The 13,347-nt window shown below is 42.2% G+C and overlaps 1 protein-coding gene across 1 annotated transcript; it reads right to left on the bottom strand.

Annotated features, from left to right (window-relative positions):
* Window positions 1-296: 296 nt before the first annotated feature.
* si:dkey-106g10.7 (uncharacterized protein C11orf95 homolog) lies at window positions 297-11,310 on the bottom strand. Its single transcript, XM_038302524.1, has 5 exons — window positions 10,708-11,310; window positions 8,240-8,743; window positions 3,604-3,918; window positions 3,070-3,528; window positions 297-1,201 (listed from the first exon to the last, which is right to left on the bottom strand). The coding sequence occupies exons 1-5, from the start codon at window positions 10,919-10,921 to the stop codon at window positions 726-728; spliced, it is 1,968 nt and encodes a 655-aa protein (XP_038158452.1). The 5' UTR covers window positions 10,922-11,310; the 3' UTR covers window positions 297-725.
* Window positions 11,311-13,347: the final 2,037 nt, after the last annotated feature.

Raw genomic sequence — 13,347 nt, 5'->3', positions numbered from 1 at the left:
AATCGTGTTTATTTCAGAACATATGAACCGGAGCCGTAGAGATATAAAAGCTAGCGTGAGCGGCTAACTCCTATGGAACTATTGAACCGCATGGCTCTTTGAAATGTTGCCAATTGTCGTCAGAACCCTCTTATCTCTACGGCTCTGATATAAACATAGAGCATCAATGATGCTTTGAAAATCTCTGCTTCTCACGGTTCCTAAACGCACTTTTTCTTTTGAGTTTAATATTTTTTTTTGCAGTTTTAAATACTTTTTTTTTGTTTTAAAAATAGTTTTCTGTTTCATATCTTTTCTTTTTTTGAGATTCCAAACATTCTTTGTTGAATTTTTTTCAACAGTATAAAAAATGTTTTTAAACAAATTTATGGCTCGAATTTATCCCCATACTACGGTTCCTGAACGGAACGCCTTGAATTTTTCAGTCCAAACACCAAACTGTCATTATTCATCGCGGGACAGACACGCCTGGATAAAATGGCTGAACTGCCTCCTCAGGACGCAGCGTGTCGGACCGAGGGACTGGAAACGCCCCCCCAGTGATCTAACCTGCGGCGTGACGCTGTGATGTCATAAACCATGGTTTTCGCTCCTACATTAACTATGGTTTTGCTTTCCAGACCCTGGATGAGTCCCTGGACTTTAACCATCAGTGAATCTAGGCGTGACCTTCCTCCCACTCTACTCTCACTCTGAGGTTTCCGGTTTCCTTCCTGCGGCGGTTTCTAAGTGCCGAGCTGTGCGGGTGAGGAGGGGGCCCCGGGGTCCTGGGAGGGGAAGCAGTCTTCAGAGTGAAGGAGCTGCAGGGCGCTCTGACCGTAGCTCAGCACGGTTCGCTCCTTCTCCTCGGCGCCGTACAGCAGGGAGTGCGGATGCACCTGCAGGATGTGCCGCTTGATGGTGCTGACCTTCAGCGTGGCCAGAGCGGCGCCGCACACCATGCAGATCAGACCGTGTCTCCTGCCGTCATAGTCCATCAGATACTCCACTCGCCAGCGTGCCTGGTAGTTCCTCCTCTGGTCCTTCCCGGGGTAATGTCCGTGACGAGCCGCCGCCGCCCCCGCCATGCCGGAGCTGCTGGACTTGCTCCTCTCTGCACTCGCGCCCTCGTCGTCATTCGGGGGCGCTGTGACATCACAGGCGGCGTCCTCGTTCCCTCCTTTGGTTGTGCTGAAGGCGACGGATTCACTGCGGTTTAATTCTACAAAGATTAAAAAGATAAAAAATATTTAAAGAATAATTTAAAACGATGAATTTAATAAATAAATATCAGATTAAATCATTATTAATAGTCAAGAAGATTAATTTAAAAATTAAATGTTCAAATAAATGAAATAATCCATAATTTATTTATGTTATGAAATGATGAATAAAACATGTTTTTGCATCATTTAAAATGGTCAATTAAATCCTTAAATGTCTAATTGAATAATTATAGATTTAAAATGATTAATTATAGATAAATAAATATTAAATAATTATAGAATCATTTAAAATGTTGAAGAAAATAATTTAATTTCCAAAACAAACTAAGTAAAAAATCAAAAAGAATGATGAAAATAATGAAACGTCCCATAAAATATTAAAAAAATCATTAAAATCATGAACTAAATGAATAAAATATAATAAAGTGACAAATTAAATCATTAAAATTATGATTAATTATAGATAAATTTAGAATGAGGAAATAAATAATTCAAATTCAAAGTTCAAATAAATCATGAAATAACGAATTAAACGTCCAAAGAATTTTTGTTTTAATCATTTAAAATAGTCAGTTAAATCCTTAAATATCTCATTAAATTATTTTGAATTTAAAATAATTATAGTTAAATAAACGTTAGAATAAATAATTATAGATATGTTTAAAATCCTGAAAAAATCATTTGATGTCCCAAAAAAACAAAGAAAAAAATGATAAAAATAATGAAATTTCCTATAAAATATTATCAAAAATTATTAAAACCATAAACTAAATAATTAGATGTTCAAATAAAGTATTATAAAGTGACGAATTAAATAATTTAAGTTACGATTAATTGTAGATTATTAAACATTAAACATTATGCAATATAGACCATTAAATCATTAAATATCGGATTGAATAATTATAGATTTAAAATGATTAATTATAAAAAAATCAAAAAGAATGATGAAAATAATGAAATGTCCCATAAAATATAAAAAAAATCATGAACTAAATAATGAAATAAATGAATAAAATATTATAAAGTGACAAATTAAATCATTTAAGTTATGATTAATTATAGATAAATTTAGAACGAGGAAATAAATAATTCATTGTTCAAATAAATCATGATTTTTATAAAATAACGAATTAAACGTCCCGTAAATGTTTGTTTTAATCATTTAAAATAGTCACTTAAATCCTTAAATTTCTCATTAAATAATTTTGAATTTAAAATAATTATAGTTAAATAAACGTTAGAATAAATAATTATAGATACATTTAAAATGTTGAAAAAAAATAATTTGATGTCCCAAAAAAAAAAAGAAAAAAATGATAAAAATAATGAAACATTATTAAAAATGATTAAAATCATAAACTAAATAATTAGATGTTCAAATAAAGTTTTATAAAGTGACGAATTAAATAATTTAAGTTACGATTAATTATAGATTATTAAAAATTATGCAGTATAGACCATTCAAATATAAAGTGTCTGATTGGATAAGATGTAAAATGATTAATTTCAGGTGAATAAACTTTTATAGATTCATTTAAAATGTTGAAAAAAAGCATAAAATTAATTAAATTTCTCAAAAAACGCTAAAAAAGTAAAATGAATGAAATATTGAAATGCTTTTTAATATCATAAATAATAAGGACCTTATTACTATTATTATTATTCCTTTATTGATATGCATAAATAAATAGGTAGCTAAATATGTATTTAGGGGCCTCGGGTCGTTTTTCCAGGGGGCCCCCTGGGGGCCCCTGCTGCTATTAAAATGGAGGAATGATGAGGAAGCGTTTCAGCTCTGATTCAGGCGAAAGCTGCAGCATCTTTCTGATGTTTTCCAACATGGCTGCAGGGCGTTTCTCACCGTCTGCTGCCTGCAGGCCGTCAGCAGAGGAGTCTTTGGTCCAGGCGGCGGCCATGGCTTCTCGCTCCTGGCGGCTCAGGGCCGTGGTCTCAGGGTGGCACTCCTGGATGTGGCGGCGGAAGCTGCTCACCTTGCTCTCCTTTAACACCTGAGAACACACCATGCAGAAGATGCCCTGGTCCTGGGGCCCGTAGGCCACCAGGTAGTCCAGGCGGAGCCGCCAGGGGTCCCCGCCTCGCAGCCGCCGCTTCCTGGGCTGCCGGAGAGGCGGGGCCGCGGGCCGAGGGGCCCCGACCCCTCCGTCCTCACCAATCAGGCGGATATCCTGAGTTAAAGCGCCGTCGCCCTCCGGGGACTCGTCCGCGTCGGTCTGGTTGGCCTGAAGGTCTCCTGAGAGAAGCTCCGCCCCCTTTCCTTTGGCGTTTGCTGTGGGCTCGGCTCTGGCCGAGTGGGACTCGCCTGTCGGAGAGCAGATTTTCACAGTGAGGATCCGGCGCCGGGACGTGGTGACACGGTGGCGGGCTCCGTTCTCACCGTGGCTCTGGGCCCAGGCCTGCAGGATGCAGTGCTTCTCCTCCGAGCTGAACACCAGCGAGTTGGGGTGCGTCTGCAGCACGTGGCTCTTGATGTGATCCAGGTGGAGCGACGGAAGCTCCGCCCCGCACACCATGCAGAGCAGGCGGCCGGCCTCCGCCTCGTACTCCATCAGGAACTCCTGCCGGAACCAAGCGTGCAGCGAGTCGTTCAGGTAGCGCTCCAAGGTCCGCGCCGACGGCCCGGGGGCCTCTGGCTCCTCCTCTACGCTCTGTGGGGTCAGAGCGGGGGGGAGCGGGGCCGCATCTGGACTTTCTGTTCAAGAAAAATAGCAAGAAAACAAGAAAACAAGTTTGTGTGGTCTGTTTTTGTGTTTCCTTTCCTCCTCCACCAGGTGGTGCCCCGTCCTCATTGGTTCTCCCTGCACACCTGCAGCTCATTGCCTCATTACCTGTGGAGCGTTCTTAAGCTGCTGACTGCCACTACCTCAACGCCAGAGTGTTTGCCAATACAGGGTACTCTAGCCATGCTTAGTTTAGCAGAGTCTAACCTGAGTCTTTGTTTGTCAGTTTGGATTCTCTAGCCAAGCTGAGTTTTACTGAGTTAAACTGAGTTTTTTCAACCTCAGTCTTAACTTTGTTTTTTGTCTTTGCCTCTCGGCAGGAAGTCATCCTGCAAACTGGATTTGTTCGGACCTTCTCTCTCTGGAAGGATCAGCTGAGCTTCTAACTGAGCTGAGGTTCCAAACAGGAAGTTTGGATCCACTTTCCCCAAGAGGTCGTTTGAACTTCACACTGAGCAAAGGTTTCATCTGCGCCGCAGCCCGTTCAAGTACCGCAGGAGTGTCCGAGTCCGAGTAAACCCCGTCCGCCCAACACCAAACAAGACAATCACTGGAATCTTCCCACACAGACTGGATTCCATAAAGGACACCTTTTCCTGGAGAAGTGAGTCTGCAACCTATTCCTCCAATTCAAGTCTAAGAATCTAATTTCCCACTGAGCCTGAACTAACCGCAGTGTCTTCCCCTCACCTTCCAGTTCCGGATTGACAGTGTTCTGAGCAGCACTGGATTCATCACCATATTCTTATAAACCTGTTAAGCTTTTCTCTCTGTTTGGTCTTCTGCATTTTTGAGGTCAAATTTGGGCCGATCAATCGATCAGTGCAACTATTTAGAAACATTTCCTTCCATACATTGTTCTCCAGAAATATAAGAAAATGTCCTCATTTCTTCTAAGAAAAAAGCTTTAAAAAAAAATAAAAAAAAAATTTCTATGAAAATAAAATAAAATTTCTGGTATATAAAATTATTCAAAATTGTGTCTTTTTCTCGGGGATTTCATACATTTATGCCTCTTAGTAACTTTTATTTAGCTAAAACTCTCAACAGATATCATCACCCCATTAAAGGAAGTTTTTTTTCTTCTGTCTGAATTTGTTTATTTAAACCAAGAAAATAAAGAGAACAAATTTTCTTGGGTCGATATTGATCAAAAATTTGGTTTTTACGCAGAAACAATGAAATTTGACTCCTGGCCTGTTGGGAGAGTGGCTCCTGTTAAGGTTTGAGACCCCCCCCCCCCTGTGAGGGCCAGCGGTCCGATTAGCCACCGAGCCAAACGTGGCTCCAGGTTTTAGTTCAGGGTTCCACTTTCTGACCAACTCTCTGGGATCTAAAACTTCTCTTCCAAACCTGAACAGGTTGAAAACTCTTCGCTGGGATTTAGATGTGTTTATCTTAGTTGTTTGCTGCCACCTACTGTTGATCAGAAAAACAGCAGGAACTGACTGACAACCAGTCAGAATTACTGTTTTCTTTTTTTCACAAAATCAGAGCAGATATTCAATGAAAATGCTTCAAACCTTCAATATTTGTTAATGTATCTATTTTTAAAAACATTTCCTGATTTGAGCTGAAAAAGTTTATTTTAGGCAACTGGACCTGAAGTTTTCTAGAAAAGGTTTCTCCTCTCATCCAAGAGGCTTTTTCAGTTTTAACTAGAGGCAGGGATCACTGAGGTTAATATACTGTAGGTGGTAAAAAGAATTAAGGGAAAAAACAAAAGGAGTCTTTAATTCCTCCTACTGGATTGGACAAGGAGGTCTGTTAGTGGACAGAAACATTAATTTTGCCTGGGAAGATTATTGTTTATTTCTATAGCAACAATTCACATCATGTCATCTCAAGGCTCTTTCCAGTTCACCAGATCATCCAATCAGATTGATTAAAAGATTTATATTGAAGGAAAACCAGCTGATTGCATCGACTCATTGAGTCAATGGCAATCCTTCACACTGCTTATCCTCCCGCAGCAGGTATGACGCAGATATTTTAAATTCATGCCCGATATTAAAGCGTGGTCTGTGCCATGGTATTCCACGCCACAACGCTAGAGGGCCAATCAGGAACTAGCTGTGGGTCTAGATACGGCCGAGGCGGTGAGGAAGTGGAGGCAAGTTTATGCAACAACGGAGGGACATGAGGGTGAAAAAGAGCGCTCTTCTAGCTGCTCCATCTTCACCAGTCGTATTCCACAATGGCGGTCATACAAACAAAACAAGCCGGTAAGGAACCAGACAGGAAGTACGCATAGAGAAGCGGATTTAGATTTGACCAATCAGAGGCCTCCTCTCTGTGGCACTGTCTGCGGTCACCTACAATTTTGGAGGGGTGCAGCAGAGTGACTGCGGAACTCTTAGAACCGTCAAAATGAAGGCCTTGGGAGTTCTAGTGTTAAAAACCAAGGAACAAGTACAATGGACAACTATGGCGAAAGGTTGATTGAGGAGGTTCGGAAGTACAACCACTTGAACGACGCCTCAGACCAATTATATAAAGATGCCATGGTCTCTGCCAAAATGACGTTCTCGTGACCGTCCGCCGAAGTTCTAACGAGTTCTTGAATAGGCTCCTCCAGACCCAAGCGACATTTGATGTGTGTGGCTGCAGAAGTCTAATCTGTACTTTAATCCTCGACGCAGGCGACCCAGGGTCGATTACGGCCTGTGGTCCTTTCCTTTATGTCTCTCCCCCTCTCTCATACTCCCTTCCTCTCAGCCTACTGTGCAAAAACAAAACGAGCCACTAATGCCGTAAAAACTCAAAAGAAAATGCAGACGCCTCCCTACTCTAGACCAGGGTGAAGGGAGGATCATGAGAGATAAGAATGAGTTCACAGAGCCTCCTTCATGCCATGGACAGGACACCTGTTCTCAGTGTTTATCTGGCTAAAATGTATGTCCTCGATGAACTGAAGTGTTTTTTCTTGGGAATAACCAAATGTTCGTGTGGGAGAAAGTTCTTTATGTAGGGATGGGATAGTTCCAAGGAAGAGTGTGTGCATTGGGAGTTGTTGAATAAAATGATGTACTGAGCTTTGCCCAGTCAGAGCTCTATCACAGAGCCTCTGCTTCCTCCTCAAGTCCACACATTCCTGGACTGCGCGGTTCAGATCATGGAAGACGGACAACTCAACATGGAAATCAACAGGAAACCCAAACAGACACCGACCAGTACCTCCATTTTGACACACCATCCACTGGAATACAAACTAGGCATCATCAGAACCCTGCAGACATGATTAGAAAGCATTTCCACCACAGAGTGGAAGAGAACAGGGACACATTAGGACAGCCATGAAGAAACGGTGGTTACCCCTGATGAGCCTTTTCTAAAAATCAACTAGAAGAGGTCTGCTGAGAGGGAAGAGAACAGAAGGTGGAACAATCGTCACTCCGGATGTTGCTGACGGAAGATTTTAAACCAGCACCACATCCCTGAGACAAAAACTGGTTCAACCCAAAGACAGGACACCCAGAAACCAGACTGACGATATGGTTTACACCGTTCAGTGTAGTGAAGAGGGCACAGACCTTTACATCGGAGAGATCAAGCAACCGCTACACGGGTGCATGGCTCGACACAGGAGGACCAACTCCTCAGGACAAGACTCAGCTGTTCACCTACTGAAGGCTAAAGGACTCTCGTTTTTTCAGACAACGTCCATAATCTGGCCAAGACAGACTGTTTGAGAGAGGGGTTAACGAAGCCATCTTTGTTAACCTGGAACCATCTCTCAACAGAGGAGGTGGTCTCAGACAGAACCTTTCACCTACTAACAGAAGATTCTAATTTCTAAAACTCAATTATGTCATTCAGAAACGTATCAACAGACGTCATCAAGAGAAAATAGGAAGAATAATTAGGGACAGTCGTTTCAGGGGAGGCGTGGCTTAGAGCTCTTAAGTGTGTTTCTACATTTTGAGTTCATTTAGACGTTAATAAACAGTTTCAGAATAGTGATCAGAGCGCTCTGCATCAGCAGCTGCTGCTTGGGAAACTTTGAATATCTGAGAAAAGCTTCCAGAGGGGAAACAGGGCGTACAATTTGTCACTTTTTAGTAAAGGGTGTATGAATTATGGCTGTACGCATTGCTAGCTAAAAGCCTGATCATCATCATCATCTTCTTCAGAGAACAGGAGGTTGAATATAGATGTAAATCACATTGCTTAGATCGATCGTTTCAATTAAAAACACTCTAATTGGTGTTTTTCTGGACCCTAAAATCAAACGGATCCCTTGATTTTGGTTCTGTGATCCTAAAACAAAACGGCTGACGAATCTCTGCTCACCTCCGACATTCGGTCCAAAGTCCATGGAGGCCTCCTCTCCCTGGACTGGAGGTCCAGAACCTGACCTCTGACCCCCCCCCAGGCTCAGGTGGCTCTCCCACCCGGATCGGATCACCTCCTTGTCTGCGGCGCTCCACAGGAGAGAGTCGGGATGTTTCTGCCGAATGTGTCTCTTGATGGTGCTGAGCTTCAGGGTGGCCAGCGAGCTGCCGCACACCATGCAGATCATGCTGTGCCTCTCGGGGTCGAAGTCCATCAGGTATTCGCTGCGCCAGTACTCGTGGTAGTAGCGGCGGTGATCGCGGCCGGGAATCCTGCTGAGGCCCCACCGTGACGCTCTCTGGACCCGGGGTTTGCGTCCAGAAGGCCCGGGGGCCAGGGAGAGGAGCGGCGGCTGGTCGGGGCCCTCGGTGATGCTCCAGTAGCTGGTGGCGGTTGATCTCACCGGTGTGACCATCCCCGCCTCAGCGTCATCTCCACCGTGGCCATTGGCGAGATTATCCCCTGCAGAACCAGAATCCAGGTTACTGGCTAAGACTGAAGCACAGACGAGGAACCGGACCTTTCAATCGCTCACAAAATATCAACGTTAGTTTAAATATCTGCAACTTTAGAGGAAATAAAACAAGAAGCAGCAGCGAAACCAGAGAAGTCCTGTTAAAGTTAGTATTTAAAGTCAGAATTCTGAGATTAAAGTCAGAATTCTGAGAAAAAAAGTCAGAATTCTGAGATTAAAGTCAGAATTCTGAGATTAACGTCAGAATTCTGAGATTAAAGTCAGAATTCTGAGATTAACATAAGAATTCCGAGATTAAAGTCAGAATTCTGAGATTAATTAACGTTGAATTCCGAGAATAAAGTCAGAATTCTGAGATTAAAGTCAGAATTCAAAGATTAAAGTCAGAATTCTGAGATTAAAGTCAGAATTATGAGATTAACGTCAGAATTCCGAGATTAAAGTCAGAATTCCGAGATTAAAGTCAGAATTCCGAGATTAACGTCAGAATTCCGAGATTAAAGTCAGAATTCTGAGATTAAAGTCAGAATTCTGAGATTAACGTCAGAATTCTGAGATTAACATAAGAATTCCGAGATTAAAGTCAGAATTCTGAGATTAACGTCAGAATTCTGAGATTAATTAACGTTGAATTCCGAGAATAAAGTCAGAATTCTGAGATTAAAGTCAGAATTCAAAGATTAAAGTAAGAATTCTGAGATTAAAGTCAGAATTATGAGATTAACGTCAGAATTCCGAGATTAAAGTCAGAATTCTGAGATTAACATAAGAATTCCGAGATTAAAGTCAGAATTCTGAGATTAACGTCAGAATTCTGAGATTAATTAATGTTGAATTCCGAGAATAAAGTCAGAATTCTGAGATTAAAGTCAGAATTCAAAGATTAAAGTTAGAATTCTGAGATTAAAGTCAGAATTCCAAATTAAAGTCAGAATTCTGAGATTAACGTCAGAATTCCGAGATTAACGTCAGAATTCTGAGATTAACGTCGAATTCTGAGATTAAAGTCAGAATTCTGAGATTAAAGTCAGAATTCTGAGATTAACGTCGAATTCTGAGATTAAAGTCAGAATTCTGAGATTAAAGTCAGAATTATGAGATTAAAGTCAGAATTCTAAGATTAAAGTCAGAATTCTGAGATTAAAGACAGAATTCTAAGATTAAAGTCAGAATTCTGAGATTAACGTCAGAATTCTGAGATTAACGTCGAATTCTGAGATTAAAGTCAGAATTCTGAGATTAAAGTCAGAATTCTGAGATTAACGTCAGAATTCCGAGATTAAAGTCAGAATTCTGAGATTAACGTCAGAATTCTGAGATTAACGTCGAATTCTGAGATTAAAGTCAGAATTCTGAGATTAAAGTCAGAATTCTGAGATTAACGTCGAATTCTGAGATTAACGTCGAATTCTGAGATTAAAGTCAGAATTCTGAGATTAAAGTCAGAATTATGAGATTAAAGTCAGAATTCTAAGATTAAAGTCAGAATTCTGAGATTAAAGACAGGATTCTGAGAAAAAAAGTCAGAATTGTGAGAAAAAAAGTCAGAATTGTGAGATTAAAGTCAGAATTATGAGATTAAAGTCAGAATTGTGACTTTTTTCCCATATTAAACTGAAATAATATTTAAAAATCAGTTACATTTTTTTATTATTTTTTTCAGTGGCCCTAATCCTCTTCTGTAAAAAAACAGTTAATATAAAAAAAGCCTTTTTAGTGTAGATGCTGCAGCTCTGGGCTTCCACTAGCCTCCACTAGATGGCAGCAGTGAGGGCGCTCTGTGCTGCTGGCTCTTTGTTTATAGGAGCCACTGAGGGGCCATGCCGCTCCACGGCTTTGTCCCTGACACGGATTAACTGTCTGACTGACAATAGCTGTGTCACTGACAGCCACGCACACACATGCAGATGGGAGGCAAAAACAAAAAAAAACATTTATTTTTTTCCTTTACCTCCCAAGTCGCCCCCCTGGCGCGTCGCTTCCTCCTCTCCGCTTATTATTAATGAGAGTAAGTCAGTGTGTTCGGAGGAGCGGAGGTCCACGGGCTCCTCTTCCATCACTGACCTGGCCCTAGATGCGGCTGTAGCTCTTCTTCCTCCCTCCTCCGCCTCCTCCACCTCCTCCTCCTCAGCGGCTCGAAGCGGCGGAGCGGGACATGTCAACATGTCACAGCAGGAGCGCGTTCCGCCGCGCGGCACCGTTCGACACGCATCTGGCTCGCGCTCATCGTTCTGGAGCCCGAGCTCTCCAGGGTTTCTCCCACGCGCCCCGCCGCGCGAGCCAACTTAACTTTTCATAGAATCGCTCGATCCGCGCGCGAAAAGAAAGTCAGCAAAGCTTCGGTCCAGCTGAGGCCTCCAGTCATGTATTTTAAGGTTCTTGCTTGTCTTCTGGGTGGGGAGCCGGACTAGGGGCCCCTGGGGCTCCTTAAGGGGCTCCTGGGTAAATTTAAAGAGACAGTAACAGCGTTGCCGACGCACACCCACCCCGGAGGGGGGGCAGAGCGAGCAGCAGGCGCTAATGCTGATAAGCTGCTGTTGTTGTTTCATAAACACTCGGTGGTTCCGATGCTGTTGTTCACGTTCAGTCACGTGGCGGCTCCATGGCACCCTGGGGCCCCTGAGCTCCACATCACAAACTGCTTAAAGGCAACAGTCTGTTATTTTATTTCAATTCTATTGAATTCTGTTCATTTGTATAATGCAGAAGGAACAGATCTGGTTCATATTCATCTATATTAAAATTTAGAATCGAATCGATTTGGTTTTATTCCAATATATCCTATATATACAGCAGGGGCGGATAGAGGAAATGTGGGGCCCTAGGCAAAGACAGGTAGGCGGCCCCTCTGAATGGAGAAGAGGACACATAAAACAGACCCATTCTACAGATAGAGAAATGTTAATAGAATAGACATCCATTATTTGTTCCTCTCTATGTTTTGTACTCAGCTGACTTTTCATGCTGTCTCTAAAGGAATGAAAGATTTTTTCCAAGCACTAAGCTCACTTAGCTGATTGCTCCTTCCTGTGTTTCCAAAAAGGCCAAAGTAAATAACCCAGTCCTTCTCCGTTTACTAGTGGTTCCTAGAATTTCTAAAAGTAGAATGGGAGGCAGATCTTTTAGTTCTCAGGCTCCTCTCCTGTGGAACCAACTACCAGTTTTAGTCCGTGAGGCAGACATCCTGTCTACTTTTAAGGCTAGGCTTAAAACTTTCCTTTTTGATAAAGCTTCTAGTTAGAGTGGCTCAGGTTATCCTGAGCTATCTCTATAGTTCTGCTGCTATAGGCTTAGGCTGCTGGAGGACATAGGGACCCCTTTTTCATCATTCTGCTTCATTCTATCTCTATTCTCCCACTCTGCAGAATCTGTTAGTTCAATGTCTAACGTTCTGCTCTCCCTGCTTTTTCTCATAGTAGCTTCATCTGGTCTGTTCCTGTTTGGCTGTGACTCCATCCTGGAGAGAAATATCAGCTGTGCTGCTGCCATCAACACCTTTGTTTCTAGATGTTGGAGCTTGGCCTGTTTTCCAGTGTAGTCCTGTTTCTCTGACTGTGACTAACTGGATGTGCTCTCTTCATCCTCTGACATGGGAGCTGGCTCGGAGCTCGTCTGCCTGGCTGTGTGTTTCCTGGACGGGGCCGCCTGTGGAGCTGATTGACAGTTGCCTTTTGTATCTATGCTTCTTTTTCTATGTCTGCTTCTGTCTCCTTGAACCCCAGTGGGCCTCAGCAGATGGCCGCTCACACTGAGCCTGGTTCTGCTGGAGGTTTCTTCCTGTTCAAAGGGAGTTTTTCCTCTCCACTGTCGCTACAAGCATGCTTAGTGTGAGGGATTGCTGAAGAGTCAATGAGTCGATGCAATCAGCTGGTTTTCTTTAGATAGAAAACTTTGAATCAATCTGACTGGATGATCTGGTGAACTGGAAAGTGACATGATGTGAATTGGCGCTATAGAAATAAACTGAATAGAACTGAAAAAACTCCTCATCTACACGTACGCCTTCATCGTAACACCTTCCGACCCAGAGAACAGACACAAATCGGGCAGCCATTTTCTTAGTCTTCCTCCGTGTAGCTTGATGTGTGACCTGCCTACTGAATCGTTTCGATACCTGAGCTTCTATTTCCTCCAGCTGCTGGATGAAAGGTTTTGAATACTTCTTTTATCAGAGGACAACACATCAACATAGGAAACGCCATGTTTAAGAACTGAATTGCTGCTTGAATCCATCAAATCCTTCTTTATTCCTCAGTCATTACCGAGTGGATGAAAGTTTAACAATATTAATTACAGTCAGTGGTGTGAAAGTAAGATGGTAGCAAAAACACCTTCAATTTTGAATCCTTGTTGAAATAAAAGTGTGAGGGTATAAATATGAAATAGGTCCAACTGATCTGTCCCAGTACATATATTCAAAAGAACTTTATAAAGTATAACAGCGTTAACACAGGGGCCCTTGCAGGGGCCATTGATGCGAAGGGGGTATTTCAAGTTAAAAAAGTCCAATAACACTAAGATGTTTTCAATTCCTGAAACTTGGGAGATCCTTGTTAGCATCTGTAGAGTCATGTTGCATTATTAACTGTCC

This window comes from Cyprinodon tularosa, unplaced genomic scaffold (assembly GCF_016077235.1).
Source record: "Cyprinodon tularosa strain WSP-4 unplaced genomic scaffold, ASM1607723v1 ctg493, whole genome shotgun sequence".
In the NCBI taxonomy this organism is placed as follows: domain Eukaryota; kingdom Metazoa; phylum Chordata; class Actinopteri; order Cyprinodontiformes; family Cyprinodontidae; genus Cyprinodon; species Cyprinodon tularosa.
Note: the sequence above shows the minus strand (reverse complement) of the source record. Positions and strands in the feature narration are given on the sequence as shown.